The following is a 22,884-nucleotide window of genomic DNA, read 5'->3' on the forward strand; positions in this document are numbered from 1 at the left end:
GGTCTCCCACCACTGGCTAATATCATTCAGAAGAATTTTCACCTACTTCAAGGCACCGAACGCCTGAAATCAGTATTCCCAGAATTACCTGTCATCGCTTTTAAAAGACCAGCAACCTACGGGATATCTTAGTTCGGGCATCCTTTCGGGATGACACCCCATCAGGGGAAAGCAAAACAGAAACTACAGGATCATCGCCCTGTACACAAAATTGCAAAACGTGCTTACTTGTCGATTCGACCGGGGCCTTTCAGAGCAACCAAACCAAACGCACGTTCCAAATTCGGCACAAAATTAACTGCCTATCCAAAAATGTCATTTACCTCATCTACTGCAATATTTGTAACTTACAATACATTGGAGAGTCAAAAAACACTCTTAGAATGAGAATGACACAACATAGATCGGCGATCAAAACAAAAAAGATCTACCAACCTGTTGCAAATCACTTCAATCTCCAAAATCATTCAATTGAGAATTTGCGTGTTATTGCCATTGACCAGAACGATTCTTGGAGAGATAAATCTAGGAAAGCGAAAGAAAATTTCTGGGAACTAAACCTAAAGACCACGGCACCATTCGGTTTAAACATCAGAAACGATTTGCCGTCCCAGATAAACCAAAACAATTCCTTTACAATTACGACGGAATCGGATTAAAATAATCCGACGCGGATTAAAATAATCCGAATTTCTAAAACTTCTGCTCTATTCAGCAGAAATCAGTAAGTCGCTTTGCCTTTACAACCATGCCGACATCTTCTCTATAAAACAGTTTCAATTCCTGCTACTCCTTGTCACTTTCGGTGATCATGCACTGAAGAAGAGCTAGTTTTGCTCGAAAGCTCTGCAAAAACCAAACATTGGCTGTTTTACTTCCAATCACTTACCTAATTCAATTATTGTATCTCACTCGAGATCCAGCCTTTCTCTAAATGCAGCATAGTTGTTTAACAGTTTTTCCGTTATTCCTATATATATATATATATATATATATATATCGTTATGTCTCAAGAAATGGGCACTTTAATAAAATAAAAAGGTGGATTTGGAATTGCTAAAATGGAAAATAGTACTTTCCATTAACCAAAAACAAGAGGACACTTCTAATTTATGTATAGGGGCACTTCTGAGTATTTTCATAAAAATCTAAGGGGGTGGGGGGGGGGAGTAACGGGGCGGAAGAGAAAGAAATACGTTCCCCTTCCTAACGCCGGCTCCTTTCGCCGTTGCAATTGATCAAGCTGAAACTCCTCAAACATGTTTCCACTAAATGAACAGTAATTAACCCTTGATTAATTAAAACTTTAATTTGATCACACAACCGATTCTCATGCATGACTTTATCAGTTAAAATTGGTAAAGGTGAGTACCCGTTAATCAGTTGAACTGACGTGTGTTATCATTTCTTAACACGTGTTACATTTATGACTATAGTTGCTACTGAGAAGGACTTACAAACAGAAAATAGTACGAAACACACAATCCTGTGCATAATTATTGACTGGACTCACTAGGCTACTCTAAAGATTTCGCCAACAATTTCGTCCACATTATAAAAAGAAAGTCCGGGATGACACTTTATTGCAAAACGCTTAAAATCTGCAATTTGAGCCATCTTGTCTAGTCAAACATAGGGGCAGATGTTTAGACCCCTAACCAGTCGTTAGTTGACACAGCCTTTGAGTAATGATTCTATCTGCTAATAATTTTTCCACTGAGTAGCATCTGCTGACAGGTCTTATATGTGTTACCAATGTTATAACACACTTCGGTTTGTACTGAGTAACGGTTGTCTCGTATTCACAGTACAAACTGATCATGCCATGTATATTGGATGCACAGTTGCATGACAGGTCTAACATGTGTTACTGTTTTATAATAAACTTCGGTTTGTACTGAGTAACGGTTGTTTCATATTCAGAGTACAAACTGATCATGCCATGGCCATTCTGTGGATCACAAAGTTTTGGTTGCCAATCGATACCGTGCTACTTTTAGCGAATAATCACTAAACAAAGGGTAATTTCATTGTTTAAGACTTTAACATTTTTCTTCGCTATTTGAATTTGACCAATAATATTTGAAACTGACTGTAAGTGAAACCAATGGTTTGTACAAGCTACCCGTTTTTTTGTAAGTAAGTAGTTTTAGAAACATTATCAAGCTCAATTAATTAATTAAGAATCGATTAATAAGATTCGTCTACTCTCCTTCACCCTCTCTCGCTTCTTCATCCAATTCACTGCAGGCCGCGAAATTCTGTCACATGCCTACCCGAAGATTTTAAAGGATTGGTTCAGGTGTTTGACATGTCTATTTTGTATGAAAGAGCACAAAAATACAAAAAGAACAGTGAAGAAACTACCATGATAGCATGCTCTGTTAAGGAGATATGACACTTTGAAGATATCAAAATTTCTTTGAAAATGACTGGTGTGGAAAGACTTATTGTGAGGGTGTGATGTCACATCCTCACTTCCTGTGTGAATATATTTCTTTAAAAATTATTTACATTTTTTAACACATTTGAAAATAATATAATCAAAAATTCTTCAGATGTGTTTAATATCAAATACTTCCTTTGACAAATATGAGATCTCCTGACATATCTTTTGGTTGAAAGTCATGAAATCTCACAAAATATTCAGAAAAACAAAGACTTTTCAGGAATGTGAGGATGTGACATCACAGCTAGTCTGATTTCAGCAGTTTCTACACAATCTGATAAAATCTGATTAGCAACTTGAGTACAAACGGTGACGCAAAACTTTTGCACGAGACTTTTACATAATGATAGATTGCAGTGAGTGACATATATTTAATGTACTTTTCCTCTCTTCACTGTATAGTTTCCCTATTGCAATGTAAGTGCTAACCACACCCACGGTCCTTGGTTCTGCAACAAACCGGAAAACACCAATATCACCTGTCACGATTGGACAGAAAGCAGCTTTGACATGTCAAAATCATCCGAAAATTTACGACATTTACTAACGGATGTAGAATACACAGCTCTTGAAAGGTAATTTCATTCAATTTTTAGTTTTAAACGTGTACAAAGGGAATCTTACACTACATCAAGTCACTTCAACTCAGAGTAATTGATGAAGGACCGAAAATGCAAAATATATTGTACACAAATCAGCATTCCTGCAGTTTGTCAAGTATGAGTCCTGTATCACGTTTGTTTTTCTTTTTATGCCTCTAAACTGTTTTTTTTTCGGCCGATAATTGTGTAAGGCCTTACCCTTATGTTTTTTCTTCTTCAAAGTTTGGCTAAAATCGTGTTTTTTTTTTATTTCTTTCCAATATCACGCGTGAGGTCGGTGGGCCCTTCTAATTACCTGTCAGTCGATAATAAATCAATATCCGTCCTCAGTTTGCATGATCCTCAGTTTGCAATTTCATGACAAAATATCAAATATCAGTTTAATATATTTAGAGACTTAAAATTCCATAGAATGTCACTTTTAAGTCAGGACAACAGTCTTGTGAGCTCTGGGAATCCAAAAACGAGCATCGCAGTTGAAATTTGAAAACTTTTATATCGGCCGATATTTTTTGTAAGCCTTAAATTTGTAACCCTTATGGTTTTCTCAAATTTTGGCCAAAATCGTGCTTTTTTTATTATTTCTTTCCAAAATCACGCGTGGGATCGATGGCGCCCTTCTGGTTACTTGCCATTCGATAATAATCCCAACATTGGTCCCCAGTAGGCTTAACAGAGGAATTTCATGACAAAATTTCAATTATCATTTTAATAGTTAGAGGCTTACATGGAAGCACTACAACGATAAAATATAAATAGATAAGCTCGCTCACAAAATTAATAATGATCTGATTATATTTTTGTCCTTTTCTTCAGGACAAAGATTCCACTGACTACCTTACCAATGCCATCATTCAAAGTAGAAGCCTCGAACATTACGTCATCATTCACGACTTCTCAATTACCTCTCTGTACTTTTCAACCAGTTCCATCGGGAATTGCCACTCGAGGTTTCTTTCGGAAGAATATTTGGCAACCTTTTGACTGTCGGCTTACTAACTTTAAATCAGAACAGATAAAGTCTTGTCTAAACGGAAAATCTATGCACTTCTTTGGTGACTCTACAGCAAGACAACTATACAAATACGTAGAAGTGCTAATAAATTGCACTGCCGAGGGAAATTTTTGGATAAAGTTATGCAGCCAAGGAAATGTGTCCATTCTTTTCAAATTCCATGGACCGCCAGTGAGAATTGTGCACAGTGCCCCGATTAGACAAATCAGTTACTTAACGGATGAAATAGATGCATTAAAAGGCGGTCCAGGGGTGTATATAGTCGTCTCTGTTTGGGCACACATAGGAATGCCTGATGGACATTTTTACAAAGCTCGTTTAATTTCTATCAAAAGTGCGATAGATAGATTACTTCAAAGGAGTCCTGAGACTCGAATAATCGTGAGAAGTGCTAATACCAGAGATCACTCGATCGGGGCATTTCTATTGGTCTCTAGTGACTGGGTGGCGTTAAAAGGTGAGAGGACCCTTAGAGAAGTATTTAGTAAAGATGAACGGATTTCTTTCTTAGATGTTTGGGACATGACACTTGTACAGCAATCCCATGATTACATTCACCCACATTTGCCCACGTTGGTCCAGACAATCAATTATTTGTTCACAATGATATGTAAGTGATATGTCATTTACAACGAATTCTGGGAAAGCTATCAAGAAGACTTCAATATGCTGAACTGGCCAGGGCAAGGTGGTGGTGGTGGTGGGGTAGGGGTGGGAGTGGGGTGGGGGAGGCTAATCTACATTGCTATGTGCCCTACCTGTCTTTTGCATCATATGACTTCTTTATTCCATGCATGAAATTATTTTGAGTTATTCACTATTTATAACCAACAATATTTACATGAAATGTATAGTAAGTCTCTTTATTATTCTTTCCCATACGAAAGGGTAATAAAAAACCCACATCTCAAGTCATTTCAAAAAGTGAGGACATTTTGCGTCAACTATCTTCATATAGTGGATTCTCAGAGGGTTAAAATTTAGTTTGATAAATACAAAATACAACTATATGGATGGAAATTTCCATCCATAAAGTTGTATTTTGTATTTATCAAACTAATTGTTTTTGTTATATCTTTCATATTGTTCAAAAGTTGTATCTGCCTCAGTTGTCATAATTGTTATGTAACTGCAGGGCTATACATCTTTGGGGGGGGGGGGGGGGAGGGGGATGAAGAGAGGATAAATAAACTGAAATTGAAGTTAAGGTAGATTCAGCTCAAAACCACACATTTGAATGTCTTGTCCCCTAACTCGAGATATGGTTAATAAAGCCGACCTTAAAAATCCAGGAACTAGGACATAATAAATATGGTCCGTGATGCAACCATTTCATTATCCCCTCTAAATGCTTTACCATTCTATGAAAAAAATTCTTGTTGATTTATGTTTGAAATGTGAGACATTCGAATATTTGCTTAGCTGCTGCCAACATACTCGGTATTTAAAACTTTTATATAAGTGCAAACTTTTAGTTGAAATAATATTTACCTCTGTAGGTATTTAAATATTATTACAGACAAAATACAGGTGCACATTTGCCACGAAGAAGACATGAACGATGCAATTATCAAATGTAACAAGAATTGGAAAAACAAAACGCATTGTCTTTGCCGTACAAAAGACTTTTGAGGTTGTGGTTTTTCACCAAAGGATGCAGACGTTTTTAAACAGTTTTGAGGAGCCTGCATGCATGCATCACCGTTTTAACACCGGAATTTGCAAGAATGGTTGAAGATCAGTGATTTTGGTGATTGTTCTAAACGGCTGATTTGTACAATCTCTTCGTGATATACTTCATAGCTGTCGACTGTTATTTATTCAACTGAGTACAATATTTCCTATAGATTTAGTGAAATCATAAGAAGCATCATATTACATTCCATCAAGGTATAGGTCATCCATATCCCCCTCTCTCCAACCCGTTATTCGTCTCCTCTCGTCCCGAGAATATTCTTTTGTTCATCGACCAAAGGTACTGGTACTTATGTTGTTTTGGGGTCGGTTGACAGTGTGGAATAGGAAGGGAAAAGGAATAAGGGGGGGGGGTGGCGTGTTAACGTGGCAGAGGAGGGTACCGTATGCAATTGATTCTATATGTGTTTGTTGAGATATCGTATAGTTTACAAGCCGTTTTCCACGAATTCCCATTAAGTCCCCACCCTGCATGAATATTAATGAAGTCAGAGTTCTTGTCGCAAAAGAAAGAGACAGCATGTGATTATTATGTAGCCGTTACATCACCATACCAATTATATACTAATCGGACTTAGGCGCTGAAGAGATATTGACATTTTAAGTATTTCATGTTAAGGCCCGCCCATTTATGTTCCCCACCTCCCCCTTCAGCTTTGAGCGGGATCTGCCACTGTTGAAGATAGTTGTCACTGGCCCAGCTAAGCAACAGCCTAGCAGCCTATTGGACTATATAGAAGTACTTATATCAAACTGGTACCCACCAATTTGATATTTCCCAATACCAGTTTGAATTGGAATAGGCCAATATACGACCATGGAAGCTGGAACACATCACATGACAGTCCATGCACGGTAACCACACGCCCTTTGATGTAGTTCTTCTAGCCTATATAGGCTTTCTATGGTTGTGACAAATAGCTTGATTCAAGGTATAGCAGACAATTTCAGCATTACTTTCTGATGTACTGTATAATGTGGTGCCAACCTGATACATCCAATTTAAGAAACAATTCACCAAAAGTTTTTTTTTACTCCTTCACAACTAAGTGATGAAAAATCGTAGTGTAAATGAGGTCAGATCTAGAAAAATTCAAGTAATTTGATGTTTCCATTAACATTCATACCCAAATATGTATAATATAGTTTTAGACTGTCACAAGTTAACAAAAGATGAATACATGTAGGTCAAATGACACCAAAGTTGTTGTACTCGAGCACCATAACTTCAACAACTTGAATCATTCAGTTGAAACTAATGCTATTTTACAATAAGTTATATTCACCATGATGTCCGAAACACACGGTGATGTCCGAAACATTCTTTTAAGGTTGCTATAATATTTGGAAATTATTTGGAAGTGCAGTATGTATGTTTGTAACAATAGAGCTGGATAATATGCTCAGGGATCGTTTGGCGGTTGGTGTTAAAGACTCTGCTATATATATATATATATATATATATATATATATATATATATAATAGGCCCCCATGAACTATGAGGTGGTACATTTAATTTGGATTTATGTTGTGACATAATACCATAGTATTATCATTCGTGTTTATAGATACTTGTAGTTGTAACATGAGAAGGTATTTGATGCTCTTGTTGATATTCGTGTTTGAAACTATTCATTTTCCAGGTATTCATACTGAAATTGTTTTTGTGTTGCTGTTATTGATATTTCATAGATTGATGGTTTATGTCTCATAGGACGCTATGTCAGATTGGGTATATATGACAAGTATTAATATCATGTTATATTATTGTATCTGTTTATAGCCTACTCTCATGTATATTTATTTCACCTATTTAAGAGGCTGATTTTCCTCCCTTACTTATTTTTGTCACCGATCTTAACCGACGGGCTTATCCATTTCATCCCATTCCGGCCCTCTCGGGCTCATCCCAACATTAACAAACAAGAAGTCTTTCCTTTGTATAATGTTGCTTATAATAGCAGTATTGTTACAAACTGTAGCATACTGTTGCTTAACAGCATCACTGTAGGCCTACAGTGTGAATTTCTGTCAGTAATATGATAAATATAAAAAAAAACACTTCAAAGGTTCATTTGTAACATTTCAAAATGCCTTCAATAGATGCCGCATGTTTGCAGCATAGAACTTAAGTTACGGAGAAATACGACATCCAGAATCAGATGGAGCATTTATTTAAGGTTGGTGTACTTCTTTCTGTACGGCAAATGTACTAGAGTGTATTTCCAAACATTTGCTATAAAATAATTAAAAAACCGAAATGAAAGTTGTATATTCCTACCCAGAGCCGAATTGAGATACTCCGTACGAATATCAAAATACTTGGAATGAGAAAATGATGAGCAAAAACAAACTGTCATTAGTAGAAACTTTTACATTTATTGACTTTCGGAGGAGAACGCTAAAGAGAAAGATGAATTTAATGTATACTTTTGTAGGAAATTACCGGCATTATAGTCATAGAACTAAGTTTATAGTCTTACAAGGTGGTTTATGTTAAACACGTTACACAAAGTCTATAGGAAATATCAAAAACTACATACGAAAAGAAAGCTAAATGCACATATACACACATAGCACCAACTTCCTGCCCAAGAAACTTAGTTTACCTTAAAAAGAAAGCAGAAGAAAAGAAAAAAGAAATATTATAAACATTGGCACCGTTTTTTGACAATATAGTTACTTGCAGCTCATTTGTGTACAGTTAATGACGAAGCCAATCTTGCAAATATCAGATTTCGCCAGAATAATCAACCGATGAAGGAAAACCAAAAATAAAATCCCTAACTACCGCGCATGCGTTAAAGTTGACTGCAATTCAGGTAATTGGGTAAAGCAATGAATGACAATTGCCTCATAATAATACACAATTTGTAAATTCCAACTTTTCCTGATATACGGTTTATTGGTTTTCCTTGACCCTGCATGGTGTGATTTAGAATTGTGTTCACAAAAGTAGTTCAAATTTAACTCTCCAAACCTGTCAAACTACTCGGTCTTTATCATTGCAAGACGTCTCCTTTAACAAGTATCAGTTACGGGAGACGGGAAGTCTCCTTTAACATGTGTAAGTTACGAGAGACGGGATGTCTCCTTTAACAAGTATCAGCTGATCTCATTCAACTCAGGTGCATATTTTTCTGTTGTCATAGCAATCAGTGTGTGTTTGTGTAATTTTTGACGTATATTGCTAATAAAAAGAATGTGTTTTAATGACATAAGAGAGACCAGTGGTATAAATATGAAGATAGAATTTGTTCGATATAAAAGCGAGACGACATCAAGGCTTACGTTAAGAAACAAAGTGGCTAGTCTAGTATTAAAATATATATATATATATAGATATATTGATACATTTTTGGCAGGAATATTGTTATTAGAAGCCATGGGGTTGGTATAGAGAAATATGCAACGATCGCAGTTGTCATGATGAGAAAAAGAATAGCAACAAACCCAAGACATAAAGAAGGTCAGAAGAGAGAAAACACCAATAAATCGAAAGTTTATCAAATAAATGTTTCCTATACCACAAAATGGTTATTGTAAAACACAAAAATACCATTTCTTAGTTAATCCACTGTTAAGCTTCGAAATGTTGTCATTGTATTTTATGGATAATTAACTTTACAACAATATCAACAGTCAGTATTATTTTTTGATCCATGATATTCACCAGTAGTTTTCATTCAGTTATTATCGAATATCATTTGTTTACTACAACATTGGCTAAACAGACATGTATAACAAAAGTTAAGAAATGTATATTCATTTGTACGATGATTCAAGATGGTCGACCATATGAAAAATAATTGTAAATAGTAAAAAAAAAAAAAATTCACCATTCGAAAAAGAAAAAAAATTAAGAACATGTGGAAGACACATTTTGGTAAGTTTGTTAAAGGACTACTACTCCCACCCCCCCCCCCCCCCCGCCGCCCCAAAAGAGAAGAAAGTTAAGCAAGGATTATTTATATATATATAAGGTGTGAAAACAGTTGATACAGGATGATTGGATAAATAAAATATCACAAATCATGCAAAGTACACCGGTAGCCAAACTACGAGATGTCACACAAGGCTAAACTTTACTACTATTACACAATACCAGATAAAATTACACAAACCAACAGCAGTAATATAACAAGCTCATATAGAAATTGCAAAAGAAGAAAATGATTTGTTCCGCTCGTAAAATGATAGATGGCAACTTTCAAATACCGATGTAAAATTTGCTCGCTCAATTTCAATTTTTTTTAATATAATTTTAAGCGATATATATATAGAGCTCTGAAACCTGAAGAACATTTTGCAAAAATAGACTGCTGGTAAAGCTTCACTTTATTTTTTTTCACACACACTGACATATGCATTGAAACTTAGCGGACAGAGAATTTAAGGGCATCCTCAGCCTTCTGTTTAACGATGACAAAAGATAAGAAAGACGAAAAGCAAAAAGAGATTTTGATATTAATTATTCCTTTGAAGACCTTTCCTTCTGCAAATTTGGTGAAAGACTTAGGAAGTTTCCTAAGACTGTCACGCGCCATATCGATTATAGAAAACTGTCACACAGTTCATCAATCCGGGCCTTTGTCACATAGTACATCAATGCCCTGCTCACTGTGACTGAGAATTTCGAGGCAGTCACAAGGCATGTCACATACTGTTGTCACAGAGCAGTTTCTATGCACACTCACTGTCACAGCTGGTTCTGATGCAGGCTCATGGTCAGAGCAGATCAAAGTAAGCTTACTGTCACAGGCCATACCAAACGCAGGCTCAGTGGCTCACTGTCACAGTAATCAATCAAGACTGGCTGTCACAGCACTGATACATGTAGGCCCAGTCACACAGCATGTCAATGGAAGATCTGTCACCGAGGGTATCAACACAGTCTCACTAGGACAGAGCATATGGATGCAGACTATCCCAAATGATATCATTGAAGGCTCACTGCCAGAACAAAGCAATGTGGGCCCACTGTCACAGAGCACACCAATGTAGGCCCGCTGTCACAGAGCACATCCATGTAGGCCCACTGTCACAGCCCAGTACAATGTGTGTCAACTGTAACAAGGCACATAAATGTACGCTCCCTGTGACAGAGCACATCAATGTAGGCCCGCTGTCTCAGAGCACATCCATGTAGGCCCACTGTCACAGCCCAGTACAATGTGTGTCAACTGTAACAAGACACATAAATGTACGCTCCCTGTGACAGAGCACATCAATGTAGGCCCGCTGTCTCAGAGCAAATCAATGTGGGCCCTCTGTCACAGCCCAGTACAATGTGTGCCAACTGTAACAAGGCACGTAAATGTAAGCTCCCGGTGACAGAGCACATCAATATAGGCCCGCTGTCACAGAGCACATCAATGTGGGCCCTCTGTCACAGCCCAGTACAATGTGTGCCAACTGTAACAAGGCACATAAATGTACACTCCCTGTGACAGAGCACATCAATGTGGGCCCACTGTCACAGAGCACATCCACGTAGGCCCACTGTCACAGCCCAGTACAATGTGTGCCAACTGTAACAAGGCACATAAATGTACGCTCCCTGTGACAGAGCACATCAATGTGGGCCCACTGTCACAGAGCACATCGATGTAGGCCCACTGTCACAGCCCAGTACAATGTGTGCCAACTGTAACAAGGCACATAAATGTACGCTCCCTGTGACAGAGCACATCAATGTGGGCCCACTGTCACAGAGCACATCCACGTAGGCCCACTGTCACAGCCCAGTACAATGTGTGCCAACTGTAACAAGGCACATAAATGTACGCTCCCTGTGACAGAGCACATTAATGTGGGCCCACTGTCACAGAGCACATTGATGTAGGCCCACTGTCACAGCACAGTACAATGTGTGCCGACTGTAAAAGGCATATGCCCCGTGGCAGAGCACATCAATGTAGGCCCGCTGTAACAGAGCACATCCACGTGGGCCCGCTGTCACAGAGCACATCGATGTAGGCCCACTGTCACAGCCCAGTACAATGTGTGCCAACTGTAACAAGGCACATAAATTTAGGCTCCCTGTGACAGAGGACTATAAAATGAGATTGCTTTCTTGGTTTGCATTACATGATACACATTTAATGTCCAGTCGTTGACCATAATATATCTGCACTCTAAAGACCCTTTTAGCATATAAAGCATATTAATTAAATTACAAAACAACCTTCAGTTATTTTAAAACTGCTTCCTTGCATTTTGTTTTTTGAAGTTTCATGTTTGCCATAAAATTATTTCTAAAGAGATGTTTTACTTGTGTTGAATTATCAAGTTCCAGTCAATAATGATAATATGTCGATGATATAATGCATCAAATGAAAGCATGACGCATGTTAACAAAGGTTGTTCTCAAACAAAAACAAAAAACACTTACATCAAAGCCATTTCTAATTATGGCTTTCATAAAAACTTAGCTTTTCTTGTTCAAACAAAAAAATAAGCCTTTTAATTACATAGTTTGCATGAAATGAAGTTTTTTTTATCGCATGTTTTGTACATCACCATATTATCAAAAAGTAAGGCTAGAGTAGTAAATGAAAAGAAAAAGAGAAAAAGATGAGCTTTTTTAGAGTTGAAATAAAGGTTCATGCAGACCATGATTTTTCTCTCCAGATAATGAGAGCTATAATGATATGCATGATGTCAAAGGTCACTTGAGAATAATCGCATATCATAAAATGTCATTTAATGGACACAAGTGATGTCACACATTACAAATATCATCAGAACATTAACACTCGTGTGGTAACTGAATTTCGTTTTATTTCCTCTTACACTTTATTTAATTAAATTTTTTATTGGCGCTTTTATTTTATTGGCATTGTTAATTTTTTTGGCGACATTTTTGCTTTTACTCTCACCTCCTACGTTAGTATGAGATTTTTCTCTTGAAGAGGTCAAAGGTTGCTGCTTACTGGAGGACACGTATCTGGTAAAGGTCAATGCTCTGCAAATAATTCATAGTAACTAGGGGAGGGATAAGGTCAAAGGTCCTGATTTGTCTACGTTGACACAGTGTCCTTCCTGAAAATGCCAATTGTTGTATCGTTGAAGTCCTCTCATGGTTAAGCAACAAGTCCAGAAAGATGAATAAAATGGATGTAAAAAACATGGGTGAGACAATGTTGCCTATAGAGACTGGTCGACCTCCAAATTTAATATGGTGGACATTAATGAAATAGATTGATGTAAAGACACAAACATCCAACTAAGATACTGTACTGTAAACATGGTGAGGTCGATTTGTTCACAAAAGAAGAAAGAAACAAAACCAAAACGCAGTCACAATTGTGGTCAAGTATTAGACGAAATAATCGTGGTGACACAATTTTTTCTAGAATACAGTTACACACTTTTTCTTAATAAATATTCTGAAGTGGTATAATATAGCTGCTCCAGGCATCACAAGATGCCCTACCCCCCCCCCCCCCCAAAAAAAACAGAACAAAATGAGTTGAGAAACGTAGGGAAGAATTATTGAGATGGGTGAGAACACGTTCAATATTATCCTCATCAAGAGATGTATCATTTTTGGCAAATTGAGAATTCTGTTTGTTTTATTATTTACTTTAACATCTAATTCCTCCCATCTTTATGATTGAGGGGGGAGGGGGGGAGGAGAAAAAGGGTCGGGTTGGGATAGGTACCTGGAGGAATTAAAGACAGGGTGGCCTGGTTTCGTTAAAATACAATACTGTGTGACCAACCCTCTTTGAGAATCCACTGCTTTGTAAAAAAAGGGACGGGTGGGGTGGGGGTTGGGGTAGGGTAAACTTATGCCTATCAACTATTGGCAGGAAAATTCACACTGGCTTTACTTTCTCAGACCAGTTTACACTGCTAAGATGGGGGTGAAAAAAACGAATTCTGATCACTGAGAACTAACCCGAATCACCGATTAGGAAAACTCACTGCAGAATTTGTTGTTTCCCTTCTTTGATGTCGTTTTGCAATCATGCAGTGGAAGTTTTCATATTCTGCCATCAAGCAGTGTCTCCCTTCAAGCACCACTATTGCAATTTTTTCTTCCTTCTTTTCTTTCACTATTAACATAGACAGATCAGCCTTGAGCTTTTCTCATTGATTTTCCTTTCAGCAGCAGCAGCAGTGATGACCGTCTTAAAAGGGTCGTGGTGGGATGGGAAGGGCGAGCGGGGGGGTGGGTCGTTGTGTTATATCGGCGATAGGTATCTCTTCTGGTTTTCTGTCAGCTCGGGATGCCAGAAGTCGACGATCAAAACCAGACGGTAAGTCTCGGCTTCTTGCCAGACTTCGTGCTCAAAGGAGTCGTCAAAGATTAAAACTTTTCCTTCTTCCCAGGTTCTGTGAATGTGGATAAAAGAGGAGACATAATGATCGTCATGAATATGCAAACACAATGACCTCATGAATATGCAAACACAATGACTGTTAAGAATGCCAAGTAAACTTTTACTTGCGATCAACTGACAAGCTCTAGAGGCTATTAGCCGGTCCGAGAAATGCTCGTCTTTGCTAGCATTCCCTGTAGGTTCTCATTACAAAGTCAGCCTTTCCTGTTAGTGATATTACATCAACAACAAACATGGGACTAGACAACTGCAAGTAATTATAAAAAAGATGAAAGGATTCTAACTAGCAACCTCAAAGTTAAAAGCCTTGCGACCTATCAAGCCATTAGTTGGTCGCGATCCCTACATTCACAGCCATTTCCATTTCTTTGCTAATATTGCTACGGGTAGGGTACACATTTATGTTGCCTTTACCTTGTCTCTAAGAAATTATTGTCTAGAACAAGATTCTAACTAGCAACCTCAAGCTTAAAAGCCCTGCGCTCTACTGACCTACCAAGCCATTAGTTGGTCGCGATCCCTACATAAACAGCCACTCCTTTGCTAATATTGCTATGGGTAAGGTAGAAGTTTATGTTGCCTTTACCTGGTCTCATTCACTACTCGTATTCTGGATCCACCTGGCACGACCAGACCGAGATGGGATCGTAGCCGACAGTTAGTCGGTCCTGTATGGGGCCAAACATGGGTGCCTGGATGCATCACTGAAAATTTCACCTGGAATGAGAAATGAGTGAATAGTAAATTTTAGAAGTTTAAATGCATCAAACATAACAATGTTCTCTTAACATAACATTTACATGCGATATTAGATGGAGAGGTCAAGATAAAAATACCCAAAAGCAAAAAAGTGCGAGCTATCGCAAAGACATACATTTTGGGGGGTATTATTATATAGAATCTGAAGCTTCGTAATGTACAACAAGTGGGATGGGTGTACATTTACTTTAAGATGCTAGCAGCACAAACGATTTTACTCTGTGGATTAGTTCTAAACCCTTGGCCGATGTGATTTCCTCGTATTACATCTTTCATTTGCATAAATTATAGACATTTTCGTTGAGGCTGCATACATTAAAAATCCAGAGCCTTTATTTGTTTTACCCATCGATCCAATAGACTCAATAAATCAATAAATTCAATGTGTATTCTCCGCTGCTCATTATTATCTAGTTTTGAACAAACCACTCCAAACTAGAAAGATTTTGTGTCCCACAAAATCAGTTTTAATATTTCTGTTCTTGCTTCATTTTGCAAACCTTGGGAGATTTTATAACAAATTTCTTTATTTTCTGATACAAATGTGTTAATGGACTAAAAATGATGGATTCTATTATTTCGGAGTTATCTCCCCTCTAACAGTCAGATATGATATCACCAAACTGTGACAAATCTGACACGAAAGCCATCTTTGGGTTTTATTTCCCCAAAAACTCAGTGTTTGCATGACTTTACCAGGGATGAGCCTGGGGTAAAACAAAAATCACAGAACTTTGCAAAAATTGCGGTATAGGCTCCAGTTTGCATATGCTACAGTGTGTTAGGATAAAAGTTTTTGTCCCCTTGCAGGCTATCCTTAGGTAATGAAAATCATGCGAACGACGGATCAAAAGATACAACGCTGTTGCTAGAATTCACAGAAATTGAGAGGTGTAAATCTCGGAAGTAGAAGAGAAATCACAGATATTCCGCGAATTCGCGGAAAAAGCTCATGCCTGCTTTACAGTAACAATACATCCCACATAGGACTGTTAGAAAGTTTAAAATGTCAGCTGAAGTTTAAGGATACTTGACAATTGAGGTGAAGAACCCTGGTTTCTGTTTCCTCTGATTTATAATTGGTATTTAATTAGCTAGATGACTAAGATGCAAGAAAAGCCCCGGTTTCTGTTACCTCTGATTGATAATTGGCATTTCATTAGCTAGATGACTAAGAAGCAAGAAAAAAACCTGGTTTTCTGTTACCTCTGATTGATAATTGGCGTTTAATTAGTTAGATGACTAAGAAGCAAGAAAAACCATGGTTTTTGTTACTTCTGATTTATAATGGTGTTTAATTAGTTAGATGACTAAGATGCAAGAAAAGCCCCGGTTTCTGTTACCTCTGATTTATAATTGGTGTTTAAATAGCTAGATAACTAAGAAGCAAGAAAAAACCTAAAACCATATAACTCCCATTACTCAAAAATATGATTGCTCATCCAATACTTTTCTACAACTCCAACCACCCCTTCTACCCCCTCCCAACCCCCCCTTCTCTCCAGCTTACCTGGCCTCTCTTGCACCCAGCTGAATCTGGGATTGAATCAATTATCTCACAGGTCTTCGGTGTCCTTGAACAGCCCTTCTGATCCTTTGTACCTGTAACAGGAAGGAAACCCAAAGCAATGTGGTCACACTGGATTTTATGACGACCACATATCGTATATTTCAATTTACAAGAGAGAGATACTTGTGTAACTTGGATATCGATAAACAAATCAAATAAATCTTTTCATCTGAGATAAAATTCCGGTCAATTCATCATGCATGATGATTCTGAGGTGACCTGTAACGATATTGTGTCTGGCAGCATAACAATGCTACATAATCTGGTTCATTTCCATATCACGCAATGACACAACAGTTTTCTAACATTTCGCCTTGTTCAAGTCTCTGCATTTGTTTTGTAATCTAGCTTTTTGACATATTTTTGTTCCAACCTATTTTTTGTTGTTGCATTGTGATAATGATGCTGATAGTCTATATGGGGATTGTGCAGCCTTGTTGTAACAAGTTACAACCCAAAGTCATTCAATGCATAAAAGATAGTTATTCAAATGGAATTTTTGTCGATGTTTCACGAAAAGAGTTGGTACGGTTACTCTATTCTCTGTCTCGACTCCAGTTGGGAAATATTACAGATCGTGGCTCAACTTTGACCTTGAATATGAAGCGATTTCCTTCCAACTCTGGGGAATGGGTTCGGATACTGACAATGACAGCCGCTCACCTCTCATGTATAACATGTATTGCTTCCAATCCCCTGTATCTTGTAAACTCTCCTCTTCTGCCTCAAACAGCTTGGTTTCTTTATTCATGAGAGCTAAAGCTTCTTTTTGAATTACCTTCCAGTTATCCTCTAATTTCTACAAAAATTTGTACAAACACAGAAAGAAAGAAAGAGACAGAAAAAAATCTGATTGAAAATATCTAATAATTGTTATTATGAAGCCAACATGAGCTCTACAAGTCTGTCCATTGTGAGAGATTATGAGATAGATAAGGTGACCTCCCCTGGCCCAACATGACCTTTGACCTCCGAATATAAACATCCACTTTCAACACAGTTTTGTCAGCAAAATTATTCCACTCCCTCGCTAGGAAATGTCCGGAGGAAACGTTCTTCTTGGGAAGGATATGTCCGTGAAGGAAGTGTGTTCTTCTGTTCATGGAAATACGATTTCCATCGGATATATCCTTAAAACGAAGGTCAAAAGCAGTGATATCAATTGGATGGTGTTGTCTTTCCAAATGTTTGTGTCCATTGCACCACCTTAGAACCCATTTCCTTCAACAGGAGATCCTGAAAGGGTTATTCCGGTGGTTTAAATTCATCTCTTAACAAAAATTTTAATGTCCGTGTTAATGTTGACACACAAAATTCTAGTGATTTCCCTCAGGTCTTAGGGTCAAGGAGCTGAAAGTCTGTCCTAAAAATGTACTGTACATTATCTTGATGAAAATATTGTTGCAGACCTGTCAATACTCCTAGTTTTGTTCATATTGAGATGCACCCCAAAATTTTGAAATAAAAAAATAGCTGCAAAATCTTGAAGAAACAAAACATCAAGTAAAAATTTGGTTTTTCAGCATCATTTTCTTCGCAATCAAACCTGCTTATTAAGTCCATCATGCCCATGTCTGCCGCTTTAACCTATCCATAGAGGTCAACGTATCACGTTTGGTTTAAAATGAGTCAACTTTAGAAAGATTGTCTCGTAGACGGCATGATGGAATTCACCAAAAAATTTCGGAAGGACGCTTATCAAATGTTCCTCTATCATCGGTCAAAACTTAATGTTCACCTTGACTCCCCTATAAAGTGAAAGGGGGAGGGGCAGTGCAAGGGGGGGGGATGGGAAACGCATTTACATCATAGGTGGACTGTAGAGATCCACATTAATATATTTTTACTCTACTGACCTTTACAGCCGATTCAATCTTGGCTTCCTTGGCAGTCCACCACGGCTGCCCGTGCAAGTTGTCCACGTTGTACAGTGACCTCTGCATCGCTGACCTGAACAAGCCTCTCTGAGCCGCATCCTCGTATACTCTGTAAGCCTGAGAAATAAAAATTAAAAATAGGAAAATATCAAAGTGTCATCCGACGTTAAAATTGACCGCCGATTGCCCCGGGATGAAACCGACCAGACCCGACTTGACTGTTGTGACCTAGATTTTAGACTCAAGACCTTTTTTTTCTCTGTCAACTATTATCTCCCTATGATTGCTAACATCTGTTACAAACACACGCTGCAGAATGCTACTCGGGGAAATGCTACATGTTGAGTTCCCTTGCCCCTCCCCCACCATGTTTTGACATTGATACTCCTTACTCTAGGTTACGGCCAATCAAATCATTGCTTCTTTACCAATGCGATGGTGTAAGTAGAGGATTCTGTACGCACCCCAAGAAGGATCCTGCATGCACCGATGAAGCATTTGCCAAATGTAATAAGGAAGGGTCTAACCCTGTGGTAAATACCATAGTCACTATTACCAAGACAATTACAGTACTACAAAAGATGGAACATGTCACAGTGCTATAATATTAAATCAATTTACAAACCCCTACCCCTCCCCTCCCCCTCTCCATACACACCCTGTGAACCCACAAAACACACGGTGTGGAATTGTTATTCACCTCGTTTATTCTTCCTGTTCTCTGATAAGCATCTCCGAGATGAAAGAAGTATTTTCCTTCCGAGGTTCCTTCCTCTTTGGAAGCGAGCCCTTCCTCCAGAAGTTGAATCGCTTCGTCAAAATTGCCCTCTCTCTTCACGATGAATCCGAGGTGAACTTTAGCAAAGCCATCGTTAGGAGCGACTTTTAAAACCTGTAAAACAGGTGAGAGTTGTTTGTTATTCAACACAATAGATTTGCTCAAAATAATTTCCCTTAAAATGATTTTTGGGGTTTTCTTAGTTTTGGTATAGTTGTAGTGTGTGCATCACAGAAGTAACGATAAAAGAAACAAGTGACAGTGTATAGGTATGATATAGAATGGATTTGTTGATATAATTTTGAACTGAGCATTATTAGTCCAACAACCCAACATGAGCTAAAATAGGTAAAAAACCAGTTATAAGCTATTTTCACCCTCCCCCCACATGAATATCTGGCTGTCAAGTTTCGGAAAAAAAAACATGCCTTCTAGGAAATTTATTTTTAATGAAGTGCTCGCAGTTTTGTAGGTTTTCTAACCCATACCTACTACATTTTTCAATTTTGAAACGGGACAGGAACCGCTCCCAGAAACAGTCTCAAAAACCCTTCCCGAGTCAAAAAGAGGATACTTTATATGGCTGTGCACAAGCAGTATTAGTATTCCTACTTCCTAGGAAAAAGTTCCGATCAAATTAAGCAGATAATAAATCCACACAGAAAATGAACGATGTAGACACTTTGGGTGGTAGAATGAGAAGGAAGGTCATTGACTGGAGGGGTAAGGTCGTAGAGGGCGCACAGTGTTAAAAGGTTACCAGTTCATTCTAGACATGGTAGAACAAGAGTGCTAAGGTTGTGGGGAGACAGGTAAACCAGGAGCGAAGTAAATTGAATTGGTGTCCCATAACATTCTGTAACTACTTCAAAACAAAACTACCAGACATCTTTGAATTTGTGTAAGCATTTTGCATAGCACTTTGTTATTTGATAACAGATAAATTATGGCCAATCTAGTTGAGTTACCCCTTGTTACACATTTATAAATATATTTTAAAATATGCTTTGTCAGTAATTATGGACTGTAACTACATCTTATTAGCAGGACTTAATTAAAGTTCTTTCTACAGTAGTGTAACTTCATGTTATGAGTAATTCCTGTCATAGAGCTATATCAAGCTAATTCTACCATTGAATCTGACAAAAGTATGTTATTTGTTGTGTTAATTAGGGGAAAACCCCCAAAGAGACCAACTGTGACGGTTTATATTGGGTTTTGTTTAGGGGAATTTGAAGCAAACAATAGTTCATTGTTAAATAAGTGTTTATTTTCAAAAAACAAAGGAAATGTAGTGTTAACATTCTGAAGCCATGTGCCAAGGTCAAAATAAATAGTTGATAAAGTTCATCCTACTTGTTCAAAGCAAGGCTTAGCTCTGTCATCTTGCCCCATGATGAGGTATTGGACTCCTAGTTCTTTTCTGATCTTTAAATCTTCAGGAAACTCTTGAGAGAGACTCTGTAGAACATCAGCAGCTGCTCTAGTTTTACCTGTGGAGAAAGAACTCAATATGAATCTTTTCTGCAAATTTACACAAAAATTATAAATGCGTAAAAGTAAGTTGGCCTGACGTTTCGTTCCTATCAGGAACGTCAGGCCAACTTACTTTTACACATTCTCTTAGACAGGCTCTCTAGTGGATAAGCAGTTTGCTTAACAGTTTTATTTTATTTATCCAATATTAGCAGGATAGAGCAGGAAGCATGATTTGATTCCTGATTTATTAATTGAAAACCAATCTGCTTTAGGATTGAATCATTATTACATAAGGTGCTGTGTTTGACTGGTAGCCTCCGCGAGTCTTTCCTCTCAAATCAAGTAGATTTAATATTGATATCACATATATCTGTTGACGCGTTCCTGTGGTGACTAGGACGAAAACTCAACTAAGTTGTCATGACGAAGTTGTTTACCTGCAATTCTCCCTCCCAGTGTACTGTTACCAGCCATAGGGACTATACAACACATTTGCCAATATTTACAGGAGGGCAAGTTCAAGGTACGACTTGCTATTTCCTGTGTGAAGTGTAACATGGCAAACCTCGAGAGCAGCCTGGTCATGTTTGGCTGGCTCAATTTGCAATGTTTTGATCATGTTTGGACTCGTCCAAATGCTTCTGAAACTGGCTCGCGTGTCTCGAGTTTGCCAGTCGAATGAACCTATAGTGTGCCATCTAAAAATTCTTGTGCAATAAAAATATTCATGTGCCACTGAAATATGCATGTTTCATTTGAATATGCATGTAATTTGAATATTCACGTACATTTGAATATGCATGTTTCATTTGAATATGCATGTTTCATTTGAATATGCGTGTCATTTGAATATCATTGTACCATTTGAATATTCACGTACCATTTTAATAGGCATGTCATTTGAATATTCACGTACCATTTTAATATGCATGTGTCATTTGCATATGCATGTCATTTTAACTTTCATGTACAGTACTATTTCAATATTCATCAGCTAATCACACCAGCCTCTACACTGAAACTGAAATGAAAACGTGTCACTGTCAATCAATGATCACTTGAAGGCAGGTAAAAACAACTCACCCATGAAAGACATACGTTCAGCCCGTCTCCTCATTGCTGCCTTTTTAACTTCATCAGGGCAGTTCAGAGCATCCTTAACTTCACCATATGCAATAATGGCACTGTAAAGTGTACCCAACAGAAACAATACATCAATGATATAGGCATGGAGGAATCTATACTGTAGGAAACCTTGAAAAATGTAGTGCAAACTTCATTTAAACTTCACGTTTCGTATTTTGGATATGACGTTGAGTTATTCTGACCGAGCAATTGTAATATTAAAATAATTACAAACCACTCAGTTTAAGAAACTGTTTTAAGACAACCGTTTACTGCTCCCTGGGTGTTGTGTATTAAAGCCATTTTAAAATATACCAAACCTGTTGTGTTTTAAAGACACGAGATCTTGCATTTGATGTTTACATGGCGCCTCACATTTTAAACACCATTTATGTTTTGTCTACAAAGGTGCATGTTAGTGCATCTAAGTTTATACTAAATAAATGATTGAAGTGACTCTGGTTGAGTTGTCAATAACGAAGATTATTTGATCACCTGACTACAGTAGACAGACTGTACCTTTTAAGGAGTTCATTGCTGCGCTGTTCTTCGGCCAGCTGGTCGAGAGCCTGAGCCCGCCCGTATCGGGCCCTTGGGCTTAAAGGATGCTTCTGGATCAAGCCTTCAAATTTACGAAGTGCAGGCTCTGTCTTTTTCTGTGGATTTGAAAGCAAGGAAAACCCAATCATCTCACTGAATTACAGTACAATGATTCACAATACCGTCTTATCAATCTCACATACACTATATCATTACAACTCACTTGATCAAGATACCAAAAACTCAAATACTCTTAACTCATTTAAAAGAAAACTCAAGCATTACCTTTTAAATAATAGTACAAACCACCCACGCTGAGTTGTTACATTGTCTCTTTGTATGGATTTGTTTATCCCTTTCTTCGCTTCCTCTTTATATTTATTCTCTGTTTTTCCTTATCTCTTTACTCTCTTTGTACTTTTGAAATATATATATTTTTTTTTAAGGGTCCAGACTCGAAAAGTCTCTACTTACTTCTGGTTCCTCCACTTCCATTATAGCATATTTTGTACTTTGTTTATTGTTATTTCATCATAATTTGAGTAAATTACTCTGTTACTGTTTATATATATGGAAAGTGGAAAATAAACTTGAAACAATCGAAGTTTTAATCAAAGTTAAAGTTTTAAAGAGCTACAGAAAC

The 22,884-nt window shown here is 37.7% G+C and overlaps 2 protein-coding genes across 5 annotated transcripts in view; one reads left to right on the forward strand and one right to left on the reverse strand.

Annotated features, from left to right (window-relative positions):
* LOC139984190 (NXPE family member 3-like) overlaps positions 1 to 4,745 on the forward strand; it is a 31,889-nt gene extending 27,144 nt beyond the window's left edge. For all 3 annotated transcript variants that reach the window (XM_071997977.1, XM_071997978.1, XM_071997976.1), the window contains exons 3-4: positions 2,852 to 3,024; positions 3,868 to 4,745. In XM_071997977.1, the coding sequence (XP_071854078.1) occupies positions 2,852 to 3,024; positions 3,868 to 4,684 (990 nt within the window). In that variant the 3' untranslated portion in view covers positions 4,685 to 4,745. The remainder of the gene's footprint in view (positions 1 to 2,851; positions 3,025 to 3,867) is intronic.
* Positions 4,746 to 8,121: 3,376 nt separating this feature from the next.
* The window catches only part of LOC139984180 (uncharacterized), a 30,520-nt gene continuing 15,757 nt past the window's right edge, over positions 8,122 to 22,884 (reverse strand). For both annotated transcript variants that reach the window (XM_071997958.1, XM_071997957.1), the window contains exons 6-14: positions 22,221 to 22,357; positions 21,660 to 21,760; positions 20,454 to 20,590; positions 19,020 to 19,211; positions 18,299 to 18,436; positions 17,106 to 17,241; positions 16,383 to 16,474; positions 14,700 to 14,830; positions 8,122 to 14,105 (exon numbers count right to left, since the gene is read on the reverse strand). In XM_071997958.1, coding sequence (XP_071854059.1) covers positions 13,955 to 14,105; positions 14,700 to 14,830; positions 16,383 to 16,474; positions 17,106 to 17,241; positions 18,299 to 18,436; positions 19,020 to 19,211; positions 20,454 to 20,590; positions 21,660 to 21,760; positions 22,221 to 22,357 — 1,215 coding nt within the window. In that variant the 3' untranslated portion in view covers positions 8,122 to 13,954. The remainder of the gene's footprint in view (positions 14,106 to 14,699; positions 14,831 to 16,382; positions 16,475 to 17,105; positions 17,242 to 18,298; positions 18,437 to 19,019; positions 19,212 to 20,453; positions 20,591 to 21,659; positions 21,761 to 22,220; positions 22,358 to 22,884) is intronic.

This window comes from Apostichopus japonicus, chromosome 17, assembly GCF_037975245.1.
Source record: "Apostichopus japonicus isolate 1M-3 chromosome 17, ASM3797524v1, whole genome shotgun sequence".
In the NCBI taxonomy this organism is placed as follows: domain Eukaryota; kingdom Metazoa; phylum Echinodermata; class Holothuroidea; order Aspidochirotida; family Stichopodidae; genus Apostichopus; species Apostichopus japonicus.